Source organism: Formica exsecta, unplaced genomic scaffold (assembly GCF_003651465.1).
Source record: "Formica exsecta isolate Colony F162 unplaced genomic scaffold, ASM365146v1 scaffold245, whole genome shotgun sequence".
In the NCBI taxonomy this organism is placed as follows: Eukaryota; Metazoa; Arthropoda; class Insecta; order Hymenoptera; family Formicidae; genus Formica; species Formica exsecta.
The window spans coordinates 582,144-598,998 of record NW_021849727.1 but is presented as its reverse complement, the minus strand read 5'-3'; the positions used below and the strand labels follow the sequence as shown (position 1 = coordinate 598,998).

The 16,855-nt window shown below is 34.8% G+C and overlaps 1 protein-coding gene and 1 long non-coding RNA gene across 7 annotated transcripts; one reads left to right on the top strand and one right to left on the bottom strand.

Annotated features, from left to right (window-relative positions):
• Nucleotides 1-2,232: 2,232 nt before the first annotated feature.
• On the bottom strand, nucleotides 2,233-11,277 carry LOC115236109 (sterol regulatory element-binding protein cleavage-activating protein). Of its 6 annotated transcripts, none has more exons than XM_029808322.1 (14): nucleotides 10,920-11,225; nucleotides 10,614-10,687; nucleotides 10,129-10,313; nucleotides 9,811-10,044; nucleotides 9,518-9,698; nucleotides 9,057-9,202; nucleotides 7,887-8,970; nucleotides 7,532-7,802; nucleotides 6,407-7,437; nucleotides 6,168-6,327; nucleotides 5,841-6,024; nucleotides 5,625-5,764; nucleotides 5,301-5,512; nucleotides 2,233-5,216 (listed from the first exon to the last, which is right to left on the bottom strand). In XM_029808322.1, the coding sequence occupies exons 3-14, from the start codon at nucleotides 10,242-10,244 to the stop codon at nucleotides 5,037-5,039; spliced, it is 3,939 nt and encodes a 1,312-aa protein (XP_029664182.1). In that variant the 5' UTR covers nucleotides 10,245-10,313; nucleotides 10,614-10,687; nucleotides 10,920-11,225; the 3' UTR covers nucleotides 2,233-5,036. The 6 variants fall into 6 exon arrangements, with proteins under 6 accessions (XP_029664182.1, XP_029664181.1, XP_029664185.1 ...); XM_029808323.1 differs by lacking the exon at nucleotides 10,920-11,225 and adding an exon at nucleotides 11,234-11,277 and having other exon boundaries at nucleotides 2,240-5,216; XM_029808321.1 differs by having other exon boundaries at nucleotides 10,575-11,225.
• Nucleotides 11,278-11,402: 125 nt separating this feature from the next.
• On the top strand, nucleotides 11,403-13,920 carry LOC115236121. Its single transcript, XR_003884136.1, has 3 exons — nucleotides 11,403-11,534; nucleotides 11,672-11,747; nucleotides 12,047-13,920. It is a non-coding gene; the product is annotated as an uncharacterized LOC115236121 (long non-coding RNA).
• The last annotated feature ends 2,935 nt before the right edge of the window (nucleotides 13,921-16,855 follow it).

The following is a 16,855-nucleotide window of genomic DNA, read 5'->3' as shown; positions in this document are numbered from 1 at the left end:
ATATAATTATTATATTATTATAATTATGTAACCGTATAACATTAAAGATTTTTTTTTAGATACAACTAATATTTGAATTTTAACGTAATAATCAGCAAGTATATTTTTGTATGCGGCTTGTAACACCTTGCGGTAACGAATTCTCAAATAACTTTCATTATGTATGAGTAACTTCTCTTTTGTTTTAAATTGAATTTTTAAATTGCCTAAAATGCAGAATTTTTTTCTTTATATGATTTGTCACGTAACAACAATTTTATTCATGCACAAATGTCACACGAATGTCAACTTGTCTAGTTGATACTAAAACGTTATCTTAAATAAGAGTTAACAATGATACTTAAACATAATCAAAAATCTTCCAAGACCACTTTTGACATTATCACATCCTGCAATGGCATGTCGATAAATTCTACTTAATTTTATAATTTTGTGTTTTTTGCGAAGAAGTTCTCTGCAAAATTAATTTCTTTTATTAATTGTACTAATTACTTATTTCATATTTATGTTTATGAATATTAAAGGTCAAATATTATTAGATATGCATGCAAAAAATAGAAAATATGAATGTATAGCCTGCATATATAACATAGATAAGAAATAATTATCTCGAATCTTACAGCTTTGAACAGTGGAAATAAAAAAATAGTTCTGTTTTTAAATAGATGAACTTAATGCATTTTCTCCTTTCCTCGAATATTCTTTTCTAAAGAGAAGTTATAAGCAATGTATGTGTGTGTGTATCTTCTCATTACTATAATCATTGAAAAGTGATGGATAACGTATTGGAACGTTGGTAGCGTTACGAAACGATAATAATGTGCCGCTGCGTGTCCCACATTGTACTATTCTCCGCAATTTGTGTGTGTTTCTGACGCTATGTTTGAAAATTCTTCTAGGAAATATTTTTGTCTTATTTTGGCATTAATAAAAAATCGATTACAATTAAATAGTTTTTAATCATTACTTCTGTTCTTCATTAGCTTTGTTCGATCATTACTTCTGTTGTCTTTTCATTTCACATATATGATTAATAACTTGTGAATATATGTTACTGTTTTTTTCATTTTTTTAAATAATTGTTTATTTTATATCCGTCAGGTATAGTTTGTGTAATCGACATTCATTTCAGTGAGATCAATTTTCAATGCAATGTGCTTCAAATATATTTTTATTGTCGCGAATAAACATAAAGATCATTTTTCAGTGTTTATGGTAACCGAAATACGAAACTGACGAAAATGCTTCTTTTACCGTTTATCTGATGCTTACACATTACTGTAATAAGAAAAAAAAATATTATTCCTTAGAGAACAGATATTAATCATAAATCATTTATTTTACAAGAGCCTTAGTGCTTGGCGCATAATTTTGTTCACAAACGTATAATAAGGAAAGAGACCAGGTATTAAAGATTATGTTAATTGTTGGTTACATTATCATCATACATATTGTCTAGTCGCAGATTACATCGCTGTTATTTCAGATGTCATCGAACTCTTAACTCATATTGTTAATAGCATCAATTTTTTTCATTTCGAGAAGCGATTAAGATCGCTGATTTATATAATATCAAGCAGCAACAGCGTCATTGACTGATATAAGATCACGCATAAAGTTTGCATAATTAATCATAGTTTAACAATGTCGTAAGGTTTCTATATATAAATTCATTTTTTTTTAAAAGCCTAGTTTTTTTTTTATTAAATATCAGTCGAGAACGAAAAATACGACGATTTTTTATCCCGCTTAATGCTGGTTATGTCGTACGTTAATATTATCAGTTCTCTTATTAAAAAAAAAATATATATATATAAATAATTCATCTCTCCCTCTTTCTTTGAACACACAGTTGACGAGACTTTAATCGCTGTTGCACTTATGTAAAAGAGAATGCATTTGTTGATAAATTAAAGATACTTATAAGATTCGTATTGTATCAACTCCAGATCGTAATAATATACTTAAAAATATTAACATATTAGTTACTATACATTATAATCATCCGGATAGTGGGTGCATATTAATCAAAGGGGAAAGTTTATTTTAAAAAGATCTTAAGAGATCATTATTAATTATTTTTCATATTACAGCACGTACTTTTCCTTTTAGCATGCTATTAACAATATGCGATACCAGGAACTCTTGAAAGAATCTCAAGATTACGGGCGATGACAGATCATCTCGGCAAAGATCTGTAACAATATGATGAGACAAATAAAACGAGTATCTAGCATACATTAAATATGACAATTTATTAAGAACAATATATTCTGCATATGATCGGCATGAAAATTTGTATTAAATTAACTAAATAAATATAAAAGTCGCACGCACAGATTTTTAATCATTAGCGAGTCAACAGTTGTTACTAGGAGCACATTTTATTATAATACGGGATGATCAATAAATCGTTGGCGACTCGTGACAATTGATGTCTCAATCGCTAATTTTTACTAAGAACTGTATCGTAATCAGCGCGCACAATATTACAATCAAAAATATAGAAACACGCATTTATATATATACATATATTCAAGACTAATTTTCTCTCTCTCGAAGATTATATCAAAATATTTATTTTATATTTCTGTTATTTGTTTTTTTTTTTTTTTCACGGGAAGTCGACTCTCTCACCACGATTTATCGGACATCCTGTATATCTTCTTTTTGTTCGTTTATTTTTTACCAGTATAGAGTTGAGTCTTGCAGTAATGCTTGCGATATAAAGTTGCTTAGGAAAAATATATATCTATATTGCTATTTTTCCTTCTCTCGTCGATTACAGATGCGCTTTCGCGCATAGAAAACATTTAAAAATTAAATATTTATTAAAAAAAAAATGCCATATATTGAGTACAATCAGTCTAAAATTTTATTAACTTGCGAGAAGTGTGGCGTACGGATAGTTTGATTCGTATTGTAAAAGAATATTGTTTTGCTAATTATATATCTTTTTAGTGTATACTTATTCTTTTTATTGAATTTTACTGAATTTCTTGCACTTTTCGTTTTTTTCTCTCTTTCTCTTTTCAAGTTCTAAATATATATCCGTCTTCTTCAATTTTGTTCCGTTTCAGTTCAGTTAAAAAAAGAGAGAACAAACCTATAACAAATATATTTTTTAATATAAACAAAATCAAGAAAGACATCTCTACAATGCGATGTTCGCATTATTATCCAATACGCCAATATTCTCGAGTTAATTTCCATTCATCTATGTTTGACTATGAGAGCATTGCATCCTGTCGAGAAAGAAGATCGATGTACACGCATTTACCTTAATAAAGTTGATTATCCCTCTATATATACAGATTAAAGACAAGCACAATCTATTATATTCTTCCAAGTCCGCTTATTCGCAAGAAAATAATATATAGCAACTCGGAACGGCATGTACTCCCTCAAAGAACTATGTTTGTTTATGTAACATTATATACGCATCTCTTACAAATCAGCTGCCATATTAAGTAAAGCAAGTAAAGAAGCAGATCCTTTTTTCATGTACCTATACGTGGACGTAATAACACATTACTACTGTAACACATATAAACATAGTTGGATAAATTAGAAATCAATGTCATTTTGCTTAAACTCTTCCCCTTTAAAAAATTGTGTTTACAATTGTGTAAAACGCAAAAATGTAGTGCGATGACAATAAATAAATATCCAATTGATGGAATCAATTGAAAATATATTCACAAATAACCCATATGTGTAATTAATATATTCATGTAACTCCAGCCCCTTGAAATAACTTAATCATAAACGATAGCACCAACCAACTTTAAATAACATCATGGTTATAATCTTTCTAAATTTTTAAAACAATTTGGGTATCAGAATCACATCAAAATCTCTTTAATTAAATAAATTTAATTATATATCAAATTAAATTAAATAAGTTTAATTTTTACATAATTAATATATTTTATATAATAATAAATATACAGAGATTTATCTCTTTTTTTATCATATTAATTATTTATTTTTATTTTAGTGAATTATTCAATTTTTCTTCGTAAAGATGAAAATGACGAATACGATAAAGGCACTTTTAAAACTTTGATGTGTAACAATGGTTATTTCATTTTCATCCATACAATAATATTTATATTCATTTACGAGGACTCAGATTTAAGTTTTGGTTTACTTGCAGTTATAGTCGTTGAATGTAATGTTATTACATTATTCGACAATTCAAAAAAAATCATTCGATTAATTCCCGTGCGATTTCAAAATCCATATTCCATCATTAAAGCGAGTAGGAATATTCAAAATGTCACAGAAACTTACAATTATTTGTCGCTGATATTTAGTTATGTCATAATCGTTATCGAGTCATAAGTAGAATGTCTTATATCTATGCATTAAAGAATAACACTGGTTTTACAAATGCATGTATGTTATCACGATGTTATATATCGTAAAAACATAAAAAGGATTTAAATAGAGAATATGAAGCGCTTTTATATTACAGAATAAAAGCTAATAGGCATTCCAAAATGAAGCACAGCCACTATGCATGTTATAAAATACTAGAATGAAGAGATATTACGTTTGACTCAAGAGCTTGTAATCGAGCATAAAATTCTGAATCATTTAATTTAATTAAATAAAAAGAATTCTAAATATAAAATATATACAACATTTTATGTGTAACTATACAATCTTCATTTCTTTAATCTTCTCAATTGGTGTTTATAGAAGTCATTAATGTTATCAGCATCAACGATTCGGCATAAAAATAAAAAAAAATGTGATTATATAATGTGTTTTATCGGATAAAAAATATATTTCTGTAAGCATGTGTATCGCGATTATATGAAAGTTGTGCACTCTAAAATGGCCACAGTGTGTAGTCAGAGAACATAAACTTACATCGAAAATATACATCGCTTTTTAGAATATCACGATATATGTTGTATAAAAATCTACAAGTTTCTAAAAGCTAAAGACTAAATAACATAAGACACTTTCTTTGAATAACGCTAGGTAAAGAAAAATGGCTATGTACACGCGCGTATACAGAGAATTTAGTCGAGCTTATCAGAGACCAACGGAAATCTGACTATTCTTAATTGCCGGCCGTAATCGCAAACCACGCTATCCCTCAAAGCCAACATCTGTTTTACGAAAATGCAACTGTCTTTATGACCCAATCTCACTTCTCGCACAGGCTCACCCGTCCTTACGTCCCAGACTACTAATGATCCCTGGAATATCAATAATTCAGATTCAGATTGAGATTTATAGTTTAGCGATCACAAAAGCATAATAAGCATTCGAAAGAATATTACCTGATTACTAATTATGAGGAGATGATGTGTCAGCATCACTAATTGTAAACTGTAAGCTGCTTTATGTGCTGGCAAAGTATGTAGTAAGTGCCCTTGAAAACGCTCCCAGACACATAATCTTTCATCTGTTCCAATACTTATCACATACGATACCGAACATGTAATAGCAGCTACAGCACCATCATGAGCTTGAATACTATACATGCATGTTCCTGCAACAAGAACAAAACAAAAAAAATCGTGAAAGAAAAATACAGAAATTATGATAAATTGTAATTTTTAATAAATTGTGAATTTTATATTTATTGATACTAATGACATTACCTGTCAAAAGATCCCATACACACAGTAATCCATCCTGAGACCCACTACCGGATGTCATGGGACTGAGTCTATCGATAAATAGACATGATATCGGACCGCAATGTCCGTGAAGCGTATACAGAGGCAGTTGATCCTCTAACCTAGATAAGAAAAATATAATTACATGCGGACAATTGAAAAAAGGAAAAAAACTTGATCGAATTCGAATTCGTATACCTGTATACTTTCAAGGTATGATCCTGGCTACCCGTTAATACACGTCCGCCTTCGCTGTCCAGGACGGTGATCGCTTGTTGATGCGCTCTATGAGAGCCAATTTTCATGCAGCGTAGATCTTCCTCCGTATGCATACTGTTATTTAGGTCCATGGGTGAACCAGCGCTGCCTGTTCGCACATGTGCTAAAATAACAAAAAAGTTAATTAGAATATAAAAGAATTTATTTCAATAAAGAAATGAGCATTTTATTTGTAATATAAGTAATATCATGTAATATCATATATAATGTAGAAACGAAATCTGCCACATTTTAATGTCTACTTACTTCTTCTATAAGATGTGAAGCCCCAATCAATCTGCTGGCCTTCGCTGTAACTCTCGAGTTGCAGAAAATCGACAGTACCGTTCAACTTAGCTGCTACTACTCTACTACCGACGAGTTTAACTGCAGAAATTCCAAGTCCCGATCCGTCATCGAAGAGACACTGTGAATTAAGGAGAAAAATGTAATTTATTAATCTTTATCTATGAGATACAGTTGCTTTTCGAATTATTCATTCTCACCTTAAATCTACCGGTCGTACCCTCCCAGAATTCTAGACTGCCGTTAGCGCATCCAACCACTATAAGATTTTCCTGATAATCCATACACCAAATCGCCGATGCGATATGCGACAATTGTATCGTACGATCTGTATTTATGGAGGTCGTGCTGCCAACTGAGTTAGTTGGTCTCGCGGGGAGTACGTTCAACTGTTCCCTAGTTTCAGATTTTTGCATTTCCTCGATCGATTTATTATGTTTCTTCAGTAAAATTTTATATCGCTCGCCAAAGTCGAAGCCTTGATCGTAATTCTTTTGCAAAGGCGTGTATTTTATGGATGAAAATTTAATATTGATCGCCGGTTTCAAATCGGGGAGATCATAAGCGCTGTCTAAGCTTCGACGTAATAGCCTCTGCTTAGTGTCGCTACCGAGTTCAGTGATCTGATAATCGTAATCCAGCGTGTTTCCTATAGATCGCCTTTTGTGATTGTTATTATTAACAACTCTCTGCGCGTTGTAAGCGGGAAATAACTTTCCTTGATACATCGTCGAAGCTGGTGAGTAAAGTCCCATCGATTGCGCACCGCTCTCATAATCTGACATCAATTCGTCAGCATCCGGTGATGTTTGACTCAAAGTTTTCTGAGGACCGATGAAGAATTGCCGTCTATCGATATGCGCCAGCTCTTCACCAGACGTCGAGTCCCATATCCTGATGTGTCCCGCTAGACATGTGCTAGCAATAGTATTACCGTCCGTCGCGATACATTCCACTTCCTGAATATGGCCTTCCAAAACTAAGGGCACTGCCTCCAACACTAGCTGAGTAACGGAATCATGCGTCTTTTCTTGCTTATTCCAGCTAGCTCGCCACTCGGCATAATTTCTGGAGCAGATACAACGATAGAGTACGACCATCGTGTAAGCGACCACGATCACGCTAATGAGGCACAGTACAGCGGCCAAAAATATCTCCATCGGACTCGACGGTACAAAAGGCGCGTCCGTATTGAATACGCGTCCCTCCGATCTCGACCGTACTTCCATATCTAGAAAATAAAGATAAGTGTTAAAGTTTTGTTGTGTCTGGCATGTGATTGACGATTTTGTTGTGTCTGGTTAATTTCATATTCATTTACAAACCGGAAAAATCCAAAGGATCGAGCGCGGCGGTAGCAAGACTCTGCCATTGGAAGTGCTGAACGTCATTCGGATTGCTTATTTGTTTCACTAATTGTGGATTCACCGCATGCGATAGCTTTATTGTCGGAAGTATAGTCACTCGTCCACCAGCAATCGACACGTTATACATCGAAAGAATCGAGGACCAATGGTACAATGATAAACTATTCCAAGGCGGAAAATCCATTGGTCTTAACTTGTTCAATTCTTCGGTCGCATTATTAGTTATGTCCTGAAAAAAAAAAAAGATTTTTTTCTGAATTATATAGACAATTATGGAAACAAGGAATAATATCATAAAGGATAAAGAATTTACCTGTTCATTCAAATTATCTGGTGCTATAGTCGTCGGTGACACGGATATTGGTGTTACTGTATTTAGCTCAACATAGTTCAATGGTTGAGGTTTATCTATCGTATATCCATCAATATCAGCTTCTGGTTTTAGCGTCTCACTCAAGTGTATCACATGCTCAATAATGCCGGAATTGTTGATAGTCATGCTGATCCACACGACCATCCATACCATAAATGCACGTTGGAAGATTCGCGTTCGCGCCCAAATGTGCACCAATCTCAAACGCTTGGGAATCTTGCCCAGTGTATGAGTATTTTGTGTATTTGGAGCGATAACGTTCGTCGGACCAGTGGATAAACCATTCAATCTTGGATGAGACTTGGAGCGGAAGATGTGAGGTTTTCTATTGGTAATAGTAGTGGTGAATTGTGTCCTGCGTGATGGCGGGATGTGCGACAAGTGAAACTTGGAATTCTCGCTGGATAGCTCCGTACGTCTGATATCAAGCGCAAGAATAGTCGAGAAGAATACCATTTGTAGGAAAAAATCACTCAATAGTCCAACGATGGCAAATATGCAAAATTCCTGAATAGCAGGAACAAAAGTGAATAGTCCGATAGTTAGAATCGTTACTTCCGTGAGTAGATTCTTCGTAATAGACCATCCCTCCTTCGATAGAGCTTGAGCGACGCGTATTTTCATGTCCAGATGCGCGGGCGTGCTGACGACACTCTTTGTCAACACTTGAACGTTTTCAAGGCCGAAAATAATCACCAAATACGGAAACACTTCTTTGGCGCTCATACTCAAAGTCAAACCGAAGAAAAAACACACACCCACTGTCATAGATAGGGAGCCCATCACTGTCACAGTAGCACTAAACGCAATGCCCAGTTTAGACTTGACAAGTTCTATTTTCCGCACTTGAAAATATTCGTAGAAAAATAAGGCCAGGAAGGTCATCATCAATGGGAAGAATTCACTATAATTGAATTCACCAGGGTAGAAAATATTCAATATTTCATCATTGTCCGTATTGTTGCTAACATTTTGATGCAGATGATAATAAGTTTTCAATCGATTCTGCAATCCTTTTATAAATCTGGAAACAATTAAATAAAATGTACATTAATATACATTAATGTATACAGTTTTAATATGTCAAAATCGTAAATTATAAATACTTACTCTTCATCATATTTCTTCAAATAAATAGTTACAGCATATTGGAGAATTCTTTGACGAATCCGAGCAGGATATCTCTTTATCCCCGTTTCTTTCAAACTCATTCCAAACATTACTTCTGCGAGACTTATTTTACCCCTTTGAAGATTCTGCGATATAAATATAGAAAGGTGAGAACAAATTAAGAAATTTTATCATAAAATAAAGATAAGACTAAATTTGTTGACTAATTAAAACATCTTTTTTCATCCTGGTATTCTTATTGTAAAGATAAGACTGGTAATTCTTATAATAAAGATAAGGCTAAATTAACAAACTTAGACTTATCTTTATTATAAAAATACCAGGATGGAAAAAGATTTTTATTCGTTGCATGATATATAACGTTAAATATAAATTGTTTACAAGAGAATATGGTTACTTTACACAGAGTAATTTTTTATATATTGCAATACCATATTTACCTGATAAGAAAATATCGTATTAATGAGATTTGTATCTTGAGCAAACAACTCTATACTCTGTTGCCACAAATTTGCAGGTGATAGAACAAGACAGTTGTATTCTGGCAACACTTCTGCTTTTTTGCCATTTCGTCTTTTCGCTGCTTCGATATGCAAACATACTTGGCCAAGTGTCTTGAATCTAAAAAAACAAAGATGTTTTAGCCTTATTTTTTTTTGTATTGTTATTTATATGTTAATATTTTGTACAGATTCTCAATTCCCTGAGTAGGTAACAAAAGTACTTTACTCACGTTTCTGGGTGTTGATAGTTTTGTATGATCTCCAAGAGATTGAACACTTCGTAAAGAGGCCCTCGAAAGGCATCCATCAACGTCAGATCTTCAGTCCATGGCATTACTCCGATTCTTAACACTACTTGTTGAACGTACAATACTGAAGTTTCTGTATCGTTCGCTGGTACGATGGTATTGTTTATTACAGTTTTCGGAGCGTTGCCTGGTATAGGCAGATTGACAAGTGGATAGCTGCGACAACACAAAATGCAAGTTTCAATCTTGTTCCAGATTCGAGGAATAAATAAATCGACATCAAAGTTGTGAATGACTCACCAGCAAAATAGCAAAACCGAGATTGCGAGCGAGAGTATGATGACGGGATGAGAGGAGCAGAATAGGCCGTGGGCATAGTAGAGCCCGGCCACCCTGTCTGGCAAACTGCGAGACATTTTACCTAAGTCTGTCTCCTGTGCGACATAATCCACCGTTTATAGGCGACCGTACCGTTTGTAACTGACCTGGCAACATACAATAATAGCGTTTCATATCTCGAGATGACACAAGCGTGACACACACGATATTGTTGCGGCGCGTTAATGAGGATAAAGTTTTCGGGAAAACAAAGCAAAAATAGATGAAGATGCGCGTGTTTTTTTTTTTTTTTTCGATTATCGCTGTCATTACGCAACGGACGTAAATCGCGCCGGACTTGATGACGCCGTCGACCGAACGCTGGTTTAAATAACGATAGCGATAACGTGGTAAAGAGATACACGTACATTCTCCGTACGGGTGTTACGTTACAGGCGTCGACTTACAGCATCTCCTAACTATCTCGCTTCATCGTCGACTTCGTTTCGTGCTATCCAGGAAGAAGAAGATCGATGAAGATCTGCGGTAAAGTTAGATAAATGTCGACCGTGGATCCCACTCGCGAATTGCCGTCGACGGCGCGCACTTTGGTCCCCTTTTTTTATTTATTTATTTTTTTTATCCGCTTTACGAGCCGCGAAGAACAATCAAAGGGAACGAATAAGAATAAGGGGTGAAAACGAGGGGCGCAAATACGAGAACCGACGAATGATAAAAAAAAAAAAGAAAGGAAAAAGAACTACATTACGTACGTGAGGTACGTAGATTATTGTAGGTTATGTTCAGCGCTCTTTTTCTGCGGCGTATTTAGAGGTTACACGCGGCCAGCATCGCTAAACTGGGGGATCGATTACGCGATGCGCTTTTACGCGATTCGCTGCACTCGCACGTGTCGAACACGCGTCATCTCTCTCACGTAATTCGAGTGTTCCGTGAAAATCCTAGCGAGGAGAAAAACGAGCGAGAACATCATGATCGCAACGTGCGCGACAAGGACGGGGACGACGACGGCGTTATCCGTTATACACGTAGCCGGCGTGCGCGCGCGCTTATTTATTCTGCATACATATTCGTGCAGATAGAGTCGTCGAAGCGATAAAAGTCTCGTCACGTCGCTCGCTTCGATCCTCGGAGTGTACTGGCGCCGATTTGCAATTCACGCTCTCGCACGGGCGTTAATTTATTTTTAAACGGACGCGGGAGCCCTTCGCGCGTCGAGCCCCCGGCCACGAGCCAATCGCAGGTGAGCGAGAGCGGCGCGCACGTGGCCGAAATCAAAAAGAAAAAGGTATACGAAAATACATAAAAAAAACCGTGGAACACGCGCGCGAGAAAGTAGCGCCGGGGATGAGCACTCTGATATAACAGTACGTATCTCGGTCACGCGTGTATCTATGTACGCTTGTGCAAAACTAATTTACGATTCGATCGCATGCATAATTGAAATTTCGAACGTATAGAGGGGAAAAGCATAACATTTACATAACGTATTTGTAAATTGCAGATTATATTCGTCCGAATTCGAAATCTTCGTCCTTGCGAAGATAAGTGAATCAAGGAGGCGAAATTTACGACGATTTGTAAGGCTTAATTTATGTAATAGATTTATATGAATTTTTAACCTCGACTTAAATCGAGAAGCGAATTTTGCTGTATAATTGAAGAATATGAAACTAAAGTACCGCAAAAGTTAAATCGCAAAGAAATTTAAATGTAAAGTAAAAATGATACTCAATAAGATAAAAACACAACGCTTCCAGTTGTGATGTAATCTTCTTTTAAAACTGTAAAATTTATTTCTTTCTTATTACTATTTATGATTTTATCGTATGCATAATTGAAAATTTAAACACTAAAAATGAAGTTGCATTTTTTTCAGGTATAGTGTCAGAGGTGATAAGCAAACTTTAAGAGAGTCTCGAATTGAAATTGAAATAGAAATTGAGTTACAAAAATCTCTGGTAAGTCAAATACCAAAAATTACATTTAAATTATGGCAAAAAGAAAATATTCCAAATATTACATCTACAAGATGTCACCTTATTACGTAACATTTTATTTATTACATTCTCTTAAAAATTTTAAAAGTTTCTTTGTATCTTATATCTTTTTATGGTCGCTTTCATGAATGACACAAGTTATAAAAACAAAGACTCTGTCTTTTGTTTAGAATTAAGATATGTCAACGCTAAGATATGTTAATAAATTCTTCTGCATTTGTTTTGCTGCGTTTCAGTAATGATATACTATACACTTATGTGACGTTTAAGCGCGAGGTTATATGTAAAATACATAGTTAGAATCTCGGTTCATATTAATAATGCAGTCTGTCCCATGCGAACACTTTCATCTTCTTCTTCTTGACTTTATACGCGCGAAGCGAGCTTTATTTCATGCAGTCGCGATTGGGCGCGTCTCGCCTATTATCCCGCGATTGACGTGTCTAATTGCATCAATTGCGTAATAAATGGAAATTAGGCTGCTCCAAATGGCCATGTATCGCTCGGAGGTCAATCGTCTGTGAGCGGGCACGCGATTTTACAGCTCATGTTGATGCATACGTGAGACATGCATGCGGGAGTTATTAGTAATAACCGGTAGAAAATCGCCGTAAATTTTAGGTTTTTTCCACTTTTATACAAAACGCGAATATGTCTGTACTTGAACCTCAATTATAAATTTATCTGGCCTTTAACAAGTCGGGCAAGGCCGGATCTACAATAGATATAGTAAGACTTAAGCCGTAAAAAAAAATTACTAATAACAATTGATTATTCTCCTTACATTTGACTGTGATTGATCAATTTTTTATGGCTTGAGACTTCCTACACCTATTATAGATCCAGGCTAAAAGTTTTATTACGTAAAAACGTGAAAAGTACACGTCATTCTGTCTATATTTGCGTAATTTGCATAAAATTTTCTGCGGAGATACTTCATACTTCAAGTAACTACGCGGTATCACACGTGTTTGCACGATCGTTAATATTGTTATTATTCAGAAATATTGTCGATTGGATCTGAAAAATACGTAAGACCTTGACCATACATTGAATTCTCATATGACGTCATGTGAAGAGACATACGCAAAAGACAAAGAGATGCATATTTTACTGTCCGTCATTGATGATATTAATATTTCTTTATTATAATTACAACTAAATTTTGTATGACGGAAATGAATGATAAATTGATTTTTTCTTCACAAAAAAAAATGATAAAAATCGATAATGTTTGAAAAACGAGAGGCTAATAATTTTTATATTTTTACACAATACAAATAATATATAAAATATATAAATACAGTATGAATGTGAATAAAAACTTGTTGCCGAGAAATTTGTCTTCTTTAAAATGATAGTGATCATCGATAATAATAGCATCGAAATCACAAATATGTTGGTTTTCTATGATTGCATAACTGCATGTGTTGCCATCATTCAGGCGCTTTCGGTGTAATAATATATATAGCAGTTACAATTTTTTATCAAATGTTAAAATGACTTTTTAATTTTGAAATCGTGATCTAAATTAGACATTCTTTTTATATTAAAAGTTAACGGACTTTTATTACGCTTTATGAACGGGGAAGTAATTATAATAAAGCGTTATTATTAATTCAATTCTACATATGCTTTACATTAACTGACTTTCAACGAGAGGTTACTACTACGATATTTAACATGTAAAAATTCCACAAAATGTAGAAAAAATAATATCTCATTATATTTAAATAAAAAGTAATAATTCGAGAAAAAAATGTCTACTTTTTGTTTCTTTTTTAATAGAATTTTTTCTGAAAGTATTAACTTAAATTCATTCTATATATAATATCCAAATTATGTCAAAGTTCTCTGATTAATTAATTACATTCGTACGATACATTAAAACCATGTTGCGCATTATGTTAAACATGAAAGCGCGATGCTGTAATTTTACATTTATCGCTCAAGTCCTCGAGGTATCTCATCTCTGACTTTCATTATAACGGTAAAGCAGTAAAATTTTATATCGTTTTCTCAGCAAAGTCTCGTGCTCGGATAACGGAGGCGATATCCGCCTCTCGGAGCACAGACGTTTAGGCGAAATGGGGTTTATAATAAAATCGCTCCGATAAATATTAATGATATCGGTAACGTTACGCGCCGGCTGTTAGTTAGAGCTCACGATGATTTTTCTCATTCGCTTCGTCGATGAAATCGATATCCTCAATTAGCTCGTAACTCGGATTTGATCTTTGATTTCAAAGTTCTTCTCGGTTTAAATAAGTTCTGTGCATTTTTAATAAAAAATATGTCAAGCAATACGGTTTTGAAAAGATAAATTTCTCATCTGAAATAAAATCATTATTGTACCCCAGTTAGAATGCGTAATTTTCTCTTTTCATCATTTTTTTTAAATTCATGACAGTTGGATTCACAATTATTTGATTATTGATTAAAATAAAATGATAAATAACGAAAGTTTGTCTATTCATATCTGTTTATCAATTATTTTTGACATCCTGCCAAGAACATTTTTCCTTTTCGCAATGTTCAAAAAAAATATATATATCTCAAAATTTGTGAATAAAAATAATATTATCTAACGTGAATATTGAATGTTAAAAGATTGTAACAGATAATGATTTGGAGATTTTCCATAGAAAAAATTCTCTACCACAAATATAAAAATTCCTTGTATTAAATTCAATATCCGAGATATGTTCCAAAACACACACACATTCTCTCTCTCTCTCTGTCTCTCTATTAATCTTATATTAATTCTAAGATGAGAGAACAATCTCTTCCTGTGGAAACTCACCTTCTCTAGTGACGCATCTGTCTTCCCTGTGATTTCCTCTGACTTTTGTCGAAAAAACTTTTCTCCCCGCTTGCGTATATTCGACTCGCGTTCGTCCCTTCGCTCTCGCACGTCTTCCTAATAGAAATTGATGCAACAGCGTCTCCGAGAGAGATGATGGATGGCCTGCCGACTGGTAAGCAGCGATTCGAGAAGCAGTCGTTGCAAATTATTTTTCTAGCTTGGAGGGAAGCAGGAGTTTCGGAGTTTTAGATGGACTCTCTTTTCCATAGAAAGAGCGAGAGCTTTTAATCTTTCATATATTTTCTAAAGTTCTGAAAGCTAAAAGGGAGTAAAAGCGTACGCAAGTTATAATACTTCTGGCATTCATTAACAACATTTTCTAGTTGCCGTCTAACAGATTCTTTAGGAAGAGTCGGGAAAACAAGTCAAACCTCAAACTTGACCGCGATTAATATTTACGGAAAGATTCGCCGATATCGAAAATACTTTGCTGATAAAAGTTGCGCGAACTTGGCCTAAAAAAAAATATCTCGTGGCGAGCTTAATTTCCGGTCCGTTGAATCGGCTCGTGGAAGATCGATGCTATGCGGTGAGGGACGGCGATATTACGAAACCGCCTTCAGAAGTTTGATAAGCTTCGGAGAGCTTGACGCTTGATGGAGTGGACTTATATGTCTTCGGCGTTTTGCAACGATTCCGCCCAACGAAATAGCGCGTATGTCTCTATTCGCTTCTTGGGAGACGAGGATCGTCCCTCTCTCCTAGAGAGAGAGTGTCGGTGGGTGGATGGTTCGTTTATCGTGCGACCAGAATGGCAATTTATCTTACTGGCAAGACGGACCGAAGGTACCGAGTCCCTCGGATATAAATGATGCTGCTTTTCGCGAAGATCTTCTTCGGGATTTCGCGACAGAGACGGAGATGGAGGCTGGAAAATCTGCCGTTCCCATATAAACGATATCGCGTTGGAGTACATTTTCAATTTCTCGTACACATATTAAGAGTCCGCGAGCTCTTTTTGGCTTATGACATACGCTCAAGTTTATTCTCAATTTTCTAAGGTATCTTGAGGACCCGCGTCTTGGATCTTTGAAGCGGGGAAAATTATACGCAGGAGTCTCGCGACTTACGCGTCCACGTCCGGTAACTTTTACTTAATTCGATTGCAAGGGGAGTTGTGAAAATTGTGCGAACACTAACTCAATACAAAGTTAAATTGTTGAAACAAATTTTCAATCTAATCACGGAGAAAATTAAGTTAAATATCGCGGAAATAAATTCTGTGAAATAAATAGGAGAATATAAACATCATTATCTCTTCTATAAAAAATTATGACAAAAATTTTCAATCAGAAGAACAGGGTCTTCTTATAATAACTAAAAGATATTTATTTGAGGTAAAAATATTTATTACAACAAATATAGAAACGAATCGCGAATACATCTTCGACATTGGCATATTAGAAAGAAAAATACGATGCGAGAGGGATATCAGGCGCCTATCGTGTGTCTTATCACTTTGAGAAACGTCATGGGCTTCGAAAATGATCCGCATTTGTATCTCCGTTTCATTCACTCCATTCACCACGGTTGCGATCATCCCATGTATGTGTGTGTGTAGGAGAGTTCGCGTTTCTGGAGTTTCCATCCGTACCGCGAGAAAAGACACTTTGTCTTCCTTTGCGCCGGCTTGAACTTTATTATTGGTAAACAAGCTTGCTGCTCTTTTCCCTCTTTCATTTCAGTCTCCAGCAGGCCGAGCTGGTTTCTCACGTCACGTTTTTCTCTATCGTCCTTTCCTCGGATGGATGTCTGTGTGCGTTTGGGAACTTTGGGATTAAACTTGAAGTACGCGATTCACGTTGGGAGGATGAGATCGGAA

Coding starts and splice junctions, on each gene's coding strand:
- LOC115236109 (XM_029808323.1), bottom strand. CDS start 10,244: ATGTCTCGCAGTTTGCCAGACAGGGTGGCCGGGCTCTACTATGCCCAC. Junction 8,971..9,056: donor TTGAAGAAATATGATGAAGA/GTAAGTATTTAT, acceptor AATTGTTTCCAG/ATTTATAAAAGGATTGCAGA. Junction 5,217..5,300: donor TCCTCATAATTAGTAATCAG/GTAATATTCTTT, acceptor TTGATATTCCAG/GGATCATTAGTAGTCTGGGA.